Consider the following 14,544-nt stretch of genomic DNA (forward strand, 5'->3'; position numbering starts at 1 on the left):
TAGAGGTTCACAGTGAAAACTGCAGCCTGTGCATGTTGGATTTTCCTTCATTTCCCTTTATGCTGCAAAAATTATTTTTTTATGTGGCTACATTTTTTCTCTCTTAATATCCTGTCTTCCTGCCTAGTCTGATAGTATGATTGTACTATTTTCATTAAAACTCGTATGGTTGACAGTTTGCAGGGCTGACACTTGATATTCTCTGAAATACTCCACAATAATTAGAGCTCTATCAGAAAAAGTAGTCATCTAATTTCCACATGGGTTTTTTTAAAAAGTATGCTGTGATGTAGAAAAGTTTGTAAAAAACGAGCAACACACCTGGGCTGGTGAGTAGCAGCTCACAAGTCAAAACAATTTGTCTTTTAAGTGAAAGCTGCAGCTGCCCCCATGGTGACCTGTGCTGTCGGGTGTTGAGGAAATGGGTATCTGTCCTTAAACAACATAAATTTTGTTTTCAGAAAATCAGGTTTTATGCCTTCTTAATAATATCTTCAGAACAGTCAATGTGCAATTGCAATGTAAATTTAATTCAGAATGCTAGTGTTAAGCTTAAGTTTCATCTTCAGTAAGGTTTTGAATTAGTAGCTTAGTTTCTAGAAAATCAGCTTGAATGGCCGAATTACATTTTGACTTCAGTAGCCTTATGTTCATCCATAGGTTCAGAGAGCAAAGTGAAGCACTTAGTATTAAGTGCTAGCGTATGAATTGTGACTTTTAAAGGATTAGGAATAAATTTTCCGGTTTAGAGGTATGACGTCAAACTTGTGGCATAGTAATGATTGGGGACATTCCATTAAAAAAAACAACTTAACTGATAGAAGACCTTATCCTTTGAGGTGTTACAGTTATCTTTCTAAACATAGCTATCCTAATCAGTTGTAATGAGTAAGCAATGATAAAATAATTTGCTCGTCAGAATCTATATCTTGTACTTTCTGTATATTGTAGCTAATGCTTTGTTGGGACTGGGGAGTTGTAAGCTGCGGAATAGTTAACTGCTGTGTTACTACTGTAAGTTGACTATCCTGCAACTGGCAGTTCCCTAGTTGGCAAAGATAAAGTATTTTACTTTACTGAGCACGTATACGATATCCTGCTTTTCTAAAAATATTGTCCAAGTGTACTCATTAGAAAAGAAGAAGAGAACAAGGATCAAGGAGTCAAGGACAAAGATGATAAAGAAGAACCAAAGAGAACATCTGGATCATCTGGATACCATTCCCATACTCAGCTGCAAGGACATTGGGCTAATTAAACCTATTGAATGGAAAGTCCCTGGCAATTAAAATGGGCCTACAACAGAACCAACCAGAACGAAACCCATGAACTCAAGCCCAATCAAGAGCTAACAAGTGACTATGGGAGGGAGTTGAAAAAGTATAAAAGTTACTGTTTGTCTTTATTGAGCTTGTGGGCTGTTGGAGAGCAGGGGTCTCTCCAGGCCACCCAGTGCGCTGATTTGCTTATCTGCACTTTATATAAATCTTACAATAAATTTTGCTGCTACATTTTGATTTGGTTTAATTACCTATAACAACCGGTTCTTATGAATTGCTGCTGTGAATATCTTTAGTTAGCTCTTTCTAAAAACTGCAGTTTGCTGAGTGTTTGTCTCCCTGTTGCTGTTTCTTCGTAGAGGTATTTCTCTGTGTTGCTTTATTGTTCCTAGAAGTTAACGGGTGCGATTCTCGAAGGAATTGTCAAGTGTTAGATGTAAATGCATTTTTCTGCTTAACAGCTTTACCATACCTCAAGGCATGTCCCTGCTGTGTTTCCTTATGCAGTAAGGCACAAGCTTAAGGTACACTTCTTCCCTCAATTGGATCACTAGTTAGGGGAATTCTTCTGGTTTTAACCCTTGTATGAAAATTGACAACAGCTTCCAAAACTGAAATAGAAGATGGAAGACCTGTACTGATTCACAGATAAGAGAGAACATGATTGCAACAGTGATATCTCTTAAGGAAATGATCTGATCTCACTTGCCTTAGTTGTGGGCAACACTGAAGTAGTGAATGATTCTGCATAAATTTCCAGAAACGTTACTCTTAAATAAGTTAAACTGTAATTATTCGAAAATATTTTCTTTTTTCAGGTGGCGACAAATTTCTGGAAATAAATCCTGGAAGGGGCTTTTAAAAAGTTGTCCTCACCTCCCTCATCTAGAGGAACGTGATGACTAAACAAACACTCCAGAAATTTGATGAGTTAAGTTGTAGAGAGTTGCCAAAAACTTCATAAGATCTATGAACAATCAACTTACTTGACAAACTGGTGGCTTGAGCAGTCACTGCAGTGGAACATCCTGTTGAGTGTTAAAACAAGCATTAAAGTGAGACTTGGTTAAAAGAATACTTTTTTTTTTCAAATTAAGCTTCTAAAATACTTCACCTGTTTTGTTTTTCAGAGTACTGTAATTGAAAGTGCATCCTTCTACATTTGAAGAAGTATAAGTTCGTGATTGAATGGTGGATTAATAAGTAGTCTAATTCTAAGAGTGAGAAGATATCCTGGGAGTTGGGAAGAACTGGATTTTCACCCTAGTCCAGCAGCTTTGCTGCTCACTTAAACACAGATGAATGAAGACCCCATTTGGAAAATCACCAGGTCAGCGGTCCAGAGCTGATGCAGGTGAGGTATTTTTTCTGGGTAGTTTTTATTGGTTTTAACGGATAACAGTGATCTTACTTTATTGACCTTTAAAATATGTTAATGATTTTATGCAGATGTTATTATTCTTGTTTTTCAAGAGCAATGACTTTGGTTCTAGAAGCTGATAAATTGAAAAGACATACAGAAGTTTAATTTAGCAGTACAGACACGACCTTCATTTTGTGTTGCATCAAAAGCTATGATCAGTGACCTGTAGGGTCATGTCAGTCCCCTGTAGGGAAACATGATGCAGCATATTTGTTGTCACCAGCCATTGTAAAGTGAAGCTTTTATATAATTGTCAAGAAACCAACCAAATGCCATATCTAATTGAGAAAGGTCATTTAACTTTTAAAATACCCAAGCCATAGTCCGTTCTGATGCTCTCAAATACTCATCCATTGGGAATTGGAGCAACTAATACTGGGAAGATTTCTCTCTAACCCTTTGGGAACTTTCAAACCTATATTTTACCTGTGACTGGCTTACAATTTGCTGTCACCCATTTGAAACATTTACTGATTCCAGAGGTAACTACAGTAGCTTCAAAAGAGAGACCCAAGACAAAGTCTTGGACACTTATTTTCTGTGAGTTTTCATTCCTGCAACTGCTGAGTCCTTTTGACACTGTCAGAATGCCTGTGGGAGTAGAGTTGTATCTCTAAGAGAACAGAAGGGAGAACAGGCTTGGGACCTGGTCCTTAAGCTCAGTCTTGTTGACTTCTGAGCATTAATGCGGCACTGTGCCCAACTTCAGAGAAGTGGCATTAAGTTTTTCAGGAAAATGTTAGAAGAATTTTCTCTGACCACTCCAGTGTGACATGTAATGAACAACAAAAACTACAACACATGAAACTTGTGTAGAGAGTGACTATATGGCTGGATTTCTTTTTTCCTAAAAACCAAAACATTAAGCTAGGACGTTTTACTTAAATTTAAGAAAAAAAAATTACTTCCTATTTGGTTCTTTTTGCTCTTTAAACAAAATAAATTAAAAAAAAATGACGTACGTATTTTAGGAGTCACTTTTTCAATTGTTTGTTCATTATAGTTTGTCCCGTAACTGGCACCATGCCAAATTGCCATTGAAATTGACAAACAGATTTCTTGAGATGTCATTTTTGCTTTTTAATATGCCTCTGCAGAAGTTAAAATTTGTCTTTTATCTTTTTTACTCTTAAATGGGAAGTCCTTAACTTACATTGATTTGATTAGCATAGTATCACTGTCATTTAAATACAGCCCATAAATCATACACATTTGGTCAGTCTCTGCTCCTGGCATAGTTGTAGCCTAGGCTTGGGAATTTGTGGCTTTCGGTCACTGGCAGTTATGTTCTCAAGGAAGACAGCTGCTGACCTCCTTGCTGTTCAGGTTAGGGTTGATCATATTCTGTCTGCTGAGGCCAGGCAGCTTGTACTGGTACTCTGGAGCTCTGCCCGGGGATGGGCAAGGGCTGACCAAGAGGGTCGGGGTTAAAGGGAGGGAGGGACAGGTGACACATCAGTGGGTGCCTGCTACAGGCCTCCCGTCCAGGAGGATGGAGCAGATGAGAAGCTCTTCAGACAGATAGAGGCTGCCTCATGTGCACAAGCCCTGGCCCTCATGGGGTATTTCAGTCACCCCAGTGTCTGTTGGAGGGACATCACAGCATGGCATAAGCAGTCAAAAAGATTCTTGGAATGCACTGATGACCATCTGATCCTCCAACTGATAGAGGAACCAATGAGGACAGGTGCTGTGCAGAACCTGGTTCTCACCAACAAGGAGGAGCTGATGGGGAATGTGAAGCTCATGGGCAGCTTGGGCTTCAGTGATTGTGAAAGGGTGCTTTCAGCAAGGAAGGTACACAGGAAGCTCACTGCTCTGGGTTCAGGATATCAGACTTGGGTCTCTTCAGGAATCTGCTTGGTAGAGTTATCATGGGCTAAAACCCTGGAGGGAGGAGGGGCACAAGAAAGGTCGTTAATTTTCAGGGACCAGCTCTTCCCAAGCTCAGGAGCAATGCATCCTGACAGGGATGAAGTCAGGCAAAAACCCCAGGAGGCCTGCGTGGATGAACAAAGAGACCAGGGAAAATGTGGGCTCTCTCTGGAGGGAAACAGGAGACCTGGTTGCCTGTGATAGAGGTATTCAGTGACTTTATCTCAAGTCTTTACCAGCAAGTGCTCCAGCCACGTCTTCCAAGTCACAGAAGGCAAAGGCAGGGACTGGAAAAATAAAGAACTGTCCGCTGTAAGAGAAGAGCACATTCAAGACCATCTAAGAAACCTGAAGGCGCACAAGTCCATGGGACCCGGTGGAACTAGCAGAGAAAGTGACACTGTCCATCAGATTTGAGAAGTCATGGCAGTCCAGTGAGGTTCCCGCTGATTGGGAAAAGGGGAAACATAATCCCCATTTTTACAAAGGGAAAAAGGGAAGATGCAGGGAATTACAGGCCAGTCAGTCTCGCCTCTGTGCCTGGCAAGATTGTGGACTTAGATATTCCTGAAAACTATACTAAGGCACGTGGTAAATAAGGAGATGCTTGGTGACAGCCAACATGGCTTCATGAAAGGCAAACTCTGCCTGATGTAAAAATATTAAAATATTTCCTTGAAATAAGGGATGGTCACACTCAGAGTTGCAGTCAGCTGACTCAGGTTCCAGGTGGAGACCAGCGATGGGTGGCATTCCTCAGTGATCCCATTACGACCAGTGCTGTTTACCATCTTAGTGACAGGGACAGTGGGATGGGGTGCACTCTCAACAAGTTTGACAACAAGACCAAGGTGTGTGGTGCAGTCAACACGCTGGAAGGAAGGAAGGAATGCCATCCAGAGGGACCTTGACAAAAGCCTTGACAAGTGGGCCTGTGCAAACCTCGTGATGTTCAACAAGGCCAAGTGCAAAGTCCTGTAGCTGGGTCAGGGCAGTCCTGTGCTCAAATACGGGCTGGACAGCGAATGGAACACTTAAGGGTATTGGTGAATGAGAAGCTCGACATGACCTGGCAATGTACACTCGCTGCCCAGAAGGCCAAACACATTTTGGGATGCATGACCAGCAGGGTGACAGGGGTGGTATTGCCTCTCCAGTCCATTCCAGGGAGACTCCACATGGAGTACTGCATCCAGCTCTTGGGCCCCCAACGTAAGAATGATCTGGATCTTTGGAACAAGTCCAAAGGAGGGCCACAAAGATGATCCCAGGGCTGGGGTACCCCCTACAAGGGCGGGCTGCAGGAGCTGTGGTTGTTCAGCTTGGAGAAGAGAAGGCTTTGGGTTGACCCAATTGTGCCCTTCCAGTACCTGAAGGGGGCCTAAAAGAGAGCTGGAGAGGGACTATTTACAAGAGCACGTAGTGACAGGACAAGTGGGAATGGCTTTAGACTGAAAGAGGATGGGTTTAGATTAAGTATTAGGAAGAAATTCTTTACTGTACAGGTGATGAGGCACTGGAACAAGTTGCCTGGAGAAGTTGTGGATGCCCCATCCCTGGAAGTGTTGAAGGTCAGGCTGGATAGGGCTTTGAGCATCCTGGTCTAGTGTCCCTGTCCATGGAAGGGGGGGAATGAGGTGATCTTAAAAGGTACTTTTGACCTCAAAGCATTGTTTTGTGTGGTGTTTAGAGAGGTAGAGATTTGATATATTCAGTGGATGGCTGCATGTAAACAGTTACAGTCAACAGCCCAATATCTAACTGGAAACCAGTAATGAGTAGTGTCCATCAAGGGTCTGTCCTGGGGCCAGTACTATTTAGTATCTTCATGAATGACATAGACAGTGGGATTGAGTGCACCTGTCGCTATTGGAATGGACACAACACAGAAGGTTCACTAGAAAGATTTTATTGAAGAGAATAGGAATAGAAATAGGAATGACTTTGCACTTTTACAGCTCCTTTTATACATTTCTTAGGCCTACACGATCTCTACCTATAGGTTAATTTCTAACACAGCAACATCGTCTTACAGCTGATAGGTTAACTCTTTCAATCTTACTTTCCCACTCTTTCTCAGCACATCTGTTCCTTTATCTTGTATGTTTATGTCTTACTCAGTCCCTTTATCCACAACAAGTTCTTGTTTCTCACAGGCAGCTTTCCTCCTGGTACTTTTCCGGGGTACATCAGTATGTTGTCAGGGTTAATGCCTTCATTCTCAAGCACGTCCTCATTCCATGTCAGGCTCTCAGTCCAGCCGAGGTTACCCACATGCACCCTCAGCAGGTTTGCAGATTACAACAGGGGAGGTGCAGTTGATTCCCCAGAGGGAAATGTTTTGGGCCTCAAAATCCACACAGACCACATGACAATTAAATGCTTAATTCTTAATGGAGTTTATATTCACTTTCTGCTACAAAAAATATGTTTCTGTGCTCTTATATTGTAAAATAATAGAATAGTTTGAGATTGAATGGACATTTTGAAGATAACCTAGCCTAACTCTCCTGCAGTTAGCAGGGTCATCTTCAGCCAGATCAGGTTACTCAGAGGCCCATCCGACCTGGACTTGAACACTTGAACACATCCAGCTCCTCTGGGCAACCTGTGCCAGTGTTTTACCACACTCATTGTAAAAAAACTTCTTTCTTGTATCTAATCTAAGTCGACCCTTTTGCAGTTTAATACTGTCACAACAGGTCCTGCTGGAAAGTCTATCCCCGTTTTTCTTATAGTCCCCCTTCACGTACTCAAGGCTGTAATAAAGTTTCCTTTAATAAAACCTTCTCTTCTTCAGGCTGAACAACCCTGGCTCTCTCAGCCTCTCCTTTCATGAGAGGTGCTCCAGCCCTCCATTTGTCTTTGTGGCCCTCCTCTGGATTCATTCCAACAAGTCTGTGCCTGTTCTGTGCTGAACACCCCAGAGCTGGATGCAGTGTTCCAGGTGGGGTCTAACCAAGAGCAAATCAGAGGGGCAGAATCCCCTCCTCCCCCCACTGGCCACGCTGCTTTGGATACAGCCCAGGACACAACTGGCTCTCTGGGCTGTGAGTGCACATTGCTGGGTCATGTCCAGCCTCTCACCTGCCAGCATCCCCGAGTCCTTCTCTGCAGGGCTTTTCTCAATCCCTTTATCCCCCAGCCTGTGTTGATACCAGGGTTACCCCTATGCAGATACAGAACCTTGCACATGCCTTTGTTGAACCTCATGAGGTTCCCATGGGCCCACTGCTCAAGGTTGTCCAGGTCCCTCTGGATGGCATCTCATCCTTCAGGTGTGTCAGCCACACCACTCAGCTTGATGTCATCTGCATATAAGTGACTGAAGCATGAATCTTTTGTCTTTTGTCAGATGCATCAAAGTTTGAGTCTTCCCTGCTTACTACAAAGAAGACTCAAACTGATCCATTTACTTTGGTTTTTCTTGACTGTTAATTTGTTTGTGGTTTTATGTTCAGGGTAATTTCGTTGTAGAGACCATTGTAATTGCTGTGTAAAATAAGAAATTTCATGCAGTGTCCTATGTAGTTCTAGCAGTGTTCATGCAGGCATCTTCCTCCTCCCTTCTCGAAGGTTATGTACAGCTCCAAATGTGGATGTCATTGAGCTTTGGCCCAACAAGTAGATCATAGATCTTTTGCAGATTTCTAGTAATAATAGAAAAACTAATGTTAAAGGAATTCTTCCGGACCAAGAAAGATTCTGCAGGCAGATAATTCTGCTTTTGGTCTTCTTATTAGAATATGCTAAACATAAGGATTCTGTGCTGTTCCATCCCCTTATCTGGAGCTGCTGTAGAGGACAGAAACTCTTCTTCCAATTTTTCCAACTTTCTAGCCAAGCAATTCAGTAGTATAACCTGAGATGTCTTTAAAAGGAGTTTACACATCTCCTCAAGACTTTACTGAATTCAGACAGTGCAGAATAGGAGGTTGAATTGTAGCAAATAGGCATTTGGTCGGTACGAGGGTGAGTTTCACATTGCATCTTCAAATATTTGCTCTTGATGTTTATATAAAACATCAAAATGCCACAGCTTCATGTATTAAACTGGAAGCTATCTTAAGGTAGCCTGACTTGAGATGATGAGTAGTGCTTAGTTGTCTTTGTTGGCTTTGGTTTAGTGCTCACTACATCAATGAAAAAGTTGAATCGTATCAAAAATATGAGGTTCCCAAGGGAAGAAGTGAGCAAACAAGGCAAATTCCCCTTCCCAAAGGTCTGCATAGCTTCTGCTGTGTATTTATTGCAGATGCTGTAGTAAAATCTTCTTTCCGTGTCGGTCTAGTGTTCCTGTTCTTCACTTTGGAAGAGAAATGCTTTTTACCTCCCTGCTTATGCACAGGTGTCAAGAGTCCTTGAGCAGAAGACAGAAAGCAAGTTCTTGTGCTGAACCATTCTATTATTTTGTGGTGTTTTTAATAACTTGAGCTAGTTTAGCCAATATCTTACTTTTCTCTCATTAGCCAGTAATGTAAAACACAACATGCCTGTGCTCGCATTCTGGTGTTGCAGTGTCTCTGTTTCATAAGAACAGTTCTCTTTTTCTAACAGTTTTTTTAAATAAAACATCACCATATTTTTATCAAAACATGTTTTATTATATTGTGTATTAGTAGAACGCAGCCACCTCATATACAGGAGGGGGAAAGTTTTTTCTAGAGGTCATAGTAAAGTCCAAAAGTTTCGTGGGTTTCTAATCAAACTTTCTGCAATACTTTTTTTGTTTTCCAACTAAGTTCTTACAAACACGCAGTTTAATTATTTGGTCTTGTAACAGTCAAAAGTTGCAAGTAGAATCCTTACTGCAGTAATTGGCAGCTGTAGTGGGTTTCTGTGGCTGGATTTTGGTAGTGGGGGGGGCTACAGGAGTGGCTTCTTTTATAAGCTGCCAGAAGCTTCCCCTGTCCCGTGGAGCCAATGCCAGCCAGCTCCAGGACAGACTTCCTGCCTCTGGCCAAGGCCGAGCCAGTCAGGAGCAACAGTAACACCTCTGGGATAACATGTTTGACACAGAAGATCGTGGCACAGAAGGAATTCCAGCCAGAGAATAGTGGAGTGAGAACATGGGAACAGCGATGTAGGCATCAAGGTCAATGCAGAAGGAGGGGCAGGAGGTGCTCCAGGAGCCAGAGCTGAGGTTCCACTGCGGCCGTGGTGCAGAGCAGGGTGGGGCAGCTCAGGTTCCCCTGCTGTGCCCCTGCAGCCCGTGGAGGAGCCCATGCTGGAGCAGGTGGATGCAGGAACCTTTAGTTGTATTTTCTCTCCCCTGTCCAGCTCAGGAGAGGAGGGATAGTGCAGCTTTGGTGGGCACCTGCCATCCAGCCAGGGTCAACCCACCACAGCTTCATGAACATGTTGCCCATGTCTGTCTCTGCAGAGCCTTCTCCCATGGTAGCAGGTCACTGAGCAATCATAACATGAAGTGTTCGTATTCTTTACATTTTGACATGCAAAACAAAGACTTTTATGTAAGTTTTAAAATTTTTTTTCAGTAATTCCAACATCTTTTATATGTAGGTCATGCAGGAGTGTCTGCCAGCATGATGAAGAAGAGGACTTCCCACAAGTAAGTTATTATATTTTTGCTAAAGTATAGTTCTCAGTAACTGCAAGTACTGTTCTAGAGATATATCTGTATTGTTCCACTCACTTTGTTCTTGAAAATCATGTGGAATAATATTCAGTCTATATATGTGTGTAGAGTCAGACTTTTAATTCTTTCAGGAGGGTGGTAGGAAAGAAAGCCCCACAGATAAAGACTTAAAACATTGTTTTGACTGTTAATGTGGTATTTGTCTTTAATACAATTTTGCAATTCTTTCTGGAATCCATAGAGAAGGATATGCAAGCCCCAAATCATCCATGTGTACTGTAGGATGTCTTTTCTCTGGCACAGAGTTCATGCATTGTCACCAGGTCAATAGAAACTGCAAATCATGCTTATTGATAACCCAGTCTCAATGTAATCTTAGGCAAATCTAATCAAGTATGCACTATAACTGTAGTTTTGGAAAAGATTTTTCTTTTTTTCTTCTAAATAAAGAATATACTGAAATACTTCTGTAAGGAGGCTGCTATCTGTGTGGGAAGGAAGGATACCTGCTTGTGCTACACTTTCATGGCATGTATTTTTCCATCTACAACATTATTAAATAGTAGCAGCTGAACATTGGTGAGTAGCTGTGTGAAAATAGAGGTAATCTTCTGGGTATAATTGGTCTTAGATGTCATATCTGGCTGTATATCTGGTGGAAGAAATCTAAGCTGGGTAAGTGTGAACCTTACTAAAATGTTACTAGCTGCATTTTAAGTATAAAGTCATGTAGTGGTATATCAATCAAAAGCAATTTGTTCACCAGGTGTATTTTCTATGATTAACGTAGTTAATCACTGCTAAACAGTGTTAACTGTTTCCCAGAAACACCACCTGATGTAAAACTACTCTAATCCCTTCCACCAGCTCATCATTATCCATTCTTGTCTATCTTCATAGAAGGCAAAGAGAAACATTTATTTGTCTAGGGACAGGTAGAGTTGGTTAAAATTTAATTTCTCTTGTTCTCTTTCAACCGCTCAGAGAAAGGAGTGTATGATGGGAAGACTATCAGAGGTGGGTTGCCTTTCGTACTTGAGGGTGGCTAGATTTGTCTTTACTGTTGTGTTAATATACACTTATTTAAATAAATAGGCTGTAAATTTCGTAGCATAAAGGCTTTTGTGGGACATGAGAAGTTTTGATCCTAAGTGTTATAATTTCGAGGCATTTAACATGAGCATCCAGCTAAGTTTTATGTTAATTTAGCCTAGTTCAATTGTTTATTATTTAGTAAAGGTTTTTTGTATGAAGCCAAGATGATTTATTGTGTGCTTCTCTCTGACTTGTCTGAGAATGAGGCAGAGTAGTAGAGAATTGTTTATATTTATAGTTTAACACAAATCAGTAGGTTATGAATGATGATGTAATACTATATGCTGATACTACTCTGAGCCAATACGAAAGACCGTGAGTTAGTAATGCACACTTTGTCACTGATTTAGTTATTAATTTAGTTGCTCTCATTTAAAGAAAAAGAGGAAGAAGCCTACTGGCACTCAAAGGCCGTTGGAGAATTTGAATCAGCTTCAGAAGGTTTGCAGCAGAGGAAGGAACAAGGCAAGACTCAGTAACTGAGGATGTGATAGAATGAGCAGTGTGGATGAGCCTTCTGAACTCTTCTTTCCTAAATGGTAGTGAACTGTTGAGCCTTTTGGAGATGGTTCCTGTGGGTATAGGGCAGTTCTTCCAAGTGCTCTGTCAGTGGGTAGTGGTGATCTCTGCTAATAATGAAGGTGACCTCACTGGCATCAGATCAGTCAGTAAACTCCAGGATCTCATCCTTTCCACCCTTGGTGTATGAGGAAAGAATACAAGAAATAGTACAACTATGAAAGTCCTTTCTTTATAGGCTCTCCAGATTTCATGTAGTTGGCAATTCAAAGACTTTGAGGTTCAGGTTATACCTGCTGCATATTAACTACAAGTGAACTTAAACATTTTGAGATTTTGATCTCACTTTATGCTAAAGTAGTTCTTGGTTTCTGCAACATGTGGAGCTGAGATTCACAACTGAATGATGGCTTTTGAGGGAGTACAGAAAGTACTTTAAAACTTCTGTCTTAACCTAATGTGGCTCATAGTCTGAATATTATGAAAAGTAGTTAATAACAGTCTCTCATTAGCATTCTGCTATTAATGATAGGCTGTAATAAGGTCACAACTGCATTAAGTTTTGGGTCCTATTTTTAATAACTTTTCTGCTTAGCACCATGAAAGACTTGAAAGTGTCCTGACCACTGCTGCTGTACTGCCTTTATAATGTCTTACAGTTTTCCTCCCAGCTTTTCACAGTTGTGCATTTTTGGCATGTCTGAGGAGTGTGGTTTTCTTTCACCCTTCTGGGTTTGTTTTTTTTTTTTTCCTTGTGGTGTTTTTCTGAGGTGAGATGATCAGGAAAAAAAAAACCAAACCATCAATCGACCCTAAGTGGATGACTTTATAGGTTATTGGGAATTTCCATTCTCCTTTTTAAAGCACAACTCTCTGGTAATGGTTGATTTTTCTGCTGCCAGTCCTGTGCAGTTCTGCACAATGTTGGTTTCCCTGGTAGCAGCTGCCAAATAAAAGTTTGTGTGAGGACCATATAAACACAGCTTTAAAACCTGGAGAGGCTTCTTTCAGGCTGTGCAACAGTCTATAGTATCTGGCTCTGATAATGAAACTTTTCCACGTAACTAGATTTTACTTAACAGCTTACAGCCTGCAAGATAAAGAAGAGGATCTGAAACTTTTGGGAATCAAAAGGCCGTTTACAATGAAGATGTGTCTGATGTGTCGAGCTATTTCCAGGACTTGCTCATTTCTGTTTCTCCTGGCTCCATGTTTTCCATGTCTAAATGTTCTCTAGTCTTCAAGAGCAAATCTCCATGGAATTTTAAAGATAATGCTAATGAAAGAGAAGGGGAAAAATTGCATTGGATCTTCTGGATATAGCATCATAGAAAGTTATGAATATTTGTGTTACTTGATGTATCACAAAAATAACACACTACTAAGGAAAAGAGCGTTGGTTACTTGTTTGTCTTACATGGAAGTACATTCTATATTATTTATTAATATTTAACAACTTATGCTTGCTTTCTTACCACATGTTCAGGATGCAAGAAGTAGGCTTTCCTTAGTAGTTTACTGGTTTGACTGCCTCATTTCTTACAGAATGAACTGCTGCAAAAGAGAGTGAGCAGCTGTTCAGTAATACAACCTTCATACAAAAATTTGAACTGCAGGTATACCTGGCGGGTACTTGACTTGTAATTAAATTTGTAATGCATTTTGCTCTATGAGGCATTTTAAACATAGTTACCCATTTGAACTCAGTTAAGTTCTCTTTTTCCATAATTTTTTTTAGAATGGGTGTGAAACTTTCGCCTTATTGTTCCAACTCAAGTGGATTATGCTTTGTAGGCAGAAAGTAAAATTGACTATGAAGTTGAATGAATAGTATTATAATCTTTTTCAAAGGTGAGATGATTAGCAACATAAACTGCTTAAACTAGATAAAGCAATGTCAGTTTTAACTTTTATCTTTAGTTGTTTTCATTCCCTTTAAAATGGAGCAGTGATTCATAAGAACTACTTGAATGAACTACATACAACACAAACTCAATTTTACTGTGCCAAGAACCAGCTCTCTGTTCTCATTTTGTAGAAGTAAAATATTACTGACACTTACAATTAGAAATGCATATATATATATATGTAAACTTGAACAGAATTGGAATTTGAAAACGTGCTTTAGTTTTTGCATAAAATTAGAACCAGATTTGTGGGAGAGTCTCTCTTTACAGGAACTCCCACCTGTTCCAGTTGTCTGTGCTATCAAAGTTTGATCTTCGAAAAGCTCAAATGATCGCAAAAGTGAAATTTGACAAACCCCCGTGCTAAGATCTTCATGGTGAATTAAAGCCTAGAGGTGGTACAAGCTGCTGAAGGAATCGTGTGTTCGCTTTTTATAGTTATGATTATATCTTTAGCATTAAGCGTTCCAATATCACAGACTGAGTGCATTATTCTGAAAGAGTGTTTCCAGGGTTTCAGTGGTATGGTTGTTGCCTTCTTTTTTTGGATCATGTAGAGAGTTCTGAGAGAGCATTCATTGTTCCTGGAGATATTTTTCTTTGATCGCTACTTCTAATCTAAGGAAGAGTGTTGTCTTCTGCAGCTGATATTCTTCTGGATGTTGCTTTTAGGCATGCTAGTTGTGTTCATAGATTACTGCCATTGAAAGGATGTGTGCTACAAGTAGTAACCCAAAAATTGATTTTACAACTAGTTGACATTCAGGAGAATTTTGTATACTGTCATAATGTCCCTTAGTTTCTTCCATTTGGATTCAAAATTGCCAATTCGTGTTTTTAATAACT

At 40.6% G+C, this 14,544-nt stretch overlaps 1 protein-coding gene across 6 annotated transcripts in view; it reads left to right on the forward strand.

Annotated features, from left to right (window-relative positions):
* SPIN1 (spindlin 1) overlaps positions 1–14,544 on the forward strand; it is a 46,526-nt gene that overhangs the window by 24,168 nt on the left and 7,814 nt on the right. For all 6 annotated transcript variants that reach the window (XM_051777395.1, XM_051777391.1, XM_051777393.1 and 3 more), the window contains 2 exons: positions 2,411–2,634; positions 10,102–10,150. In XM_051777395.1, the coding sequence (XP_051633355.1) occupies positions 2,583–2,634; positions 10,102–10,150 (101 nt within the window). In that variant the 5' untranslated portion in view covers positions 2,411–2,582. The remainder of the gene's footprint in view (positions 1–2,410; positions 2,635–10,101; positions 10,151–14,544) is intronic.

The sequence above is a fragment of the Manacus candei genome, unplaced genomic scaffold (genome assembly GCF_025592945.1).
Source record: "Manacus candei isolate 608988 ecotype Guabito, Panama unplaced genomic scaffold, ASM2559294v1 h1tg000010l, whole genome shotgun sequence".
NCBI lineage: Eukaryota > Metazoa > Chordata > Aves > Passeriformes > Pipridae > Manacus > Manacus candei.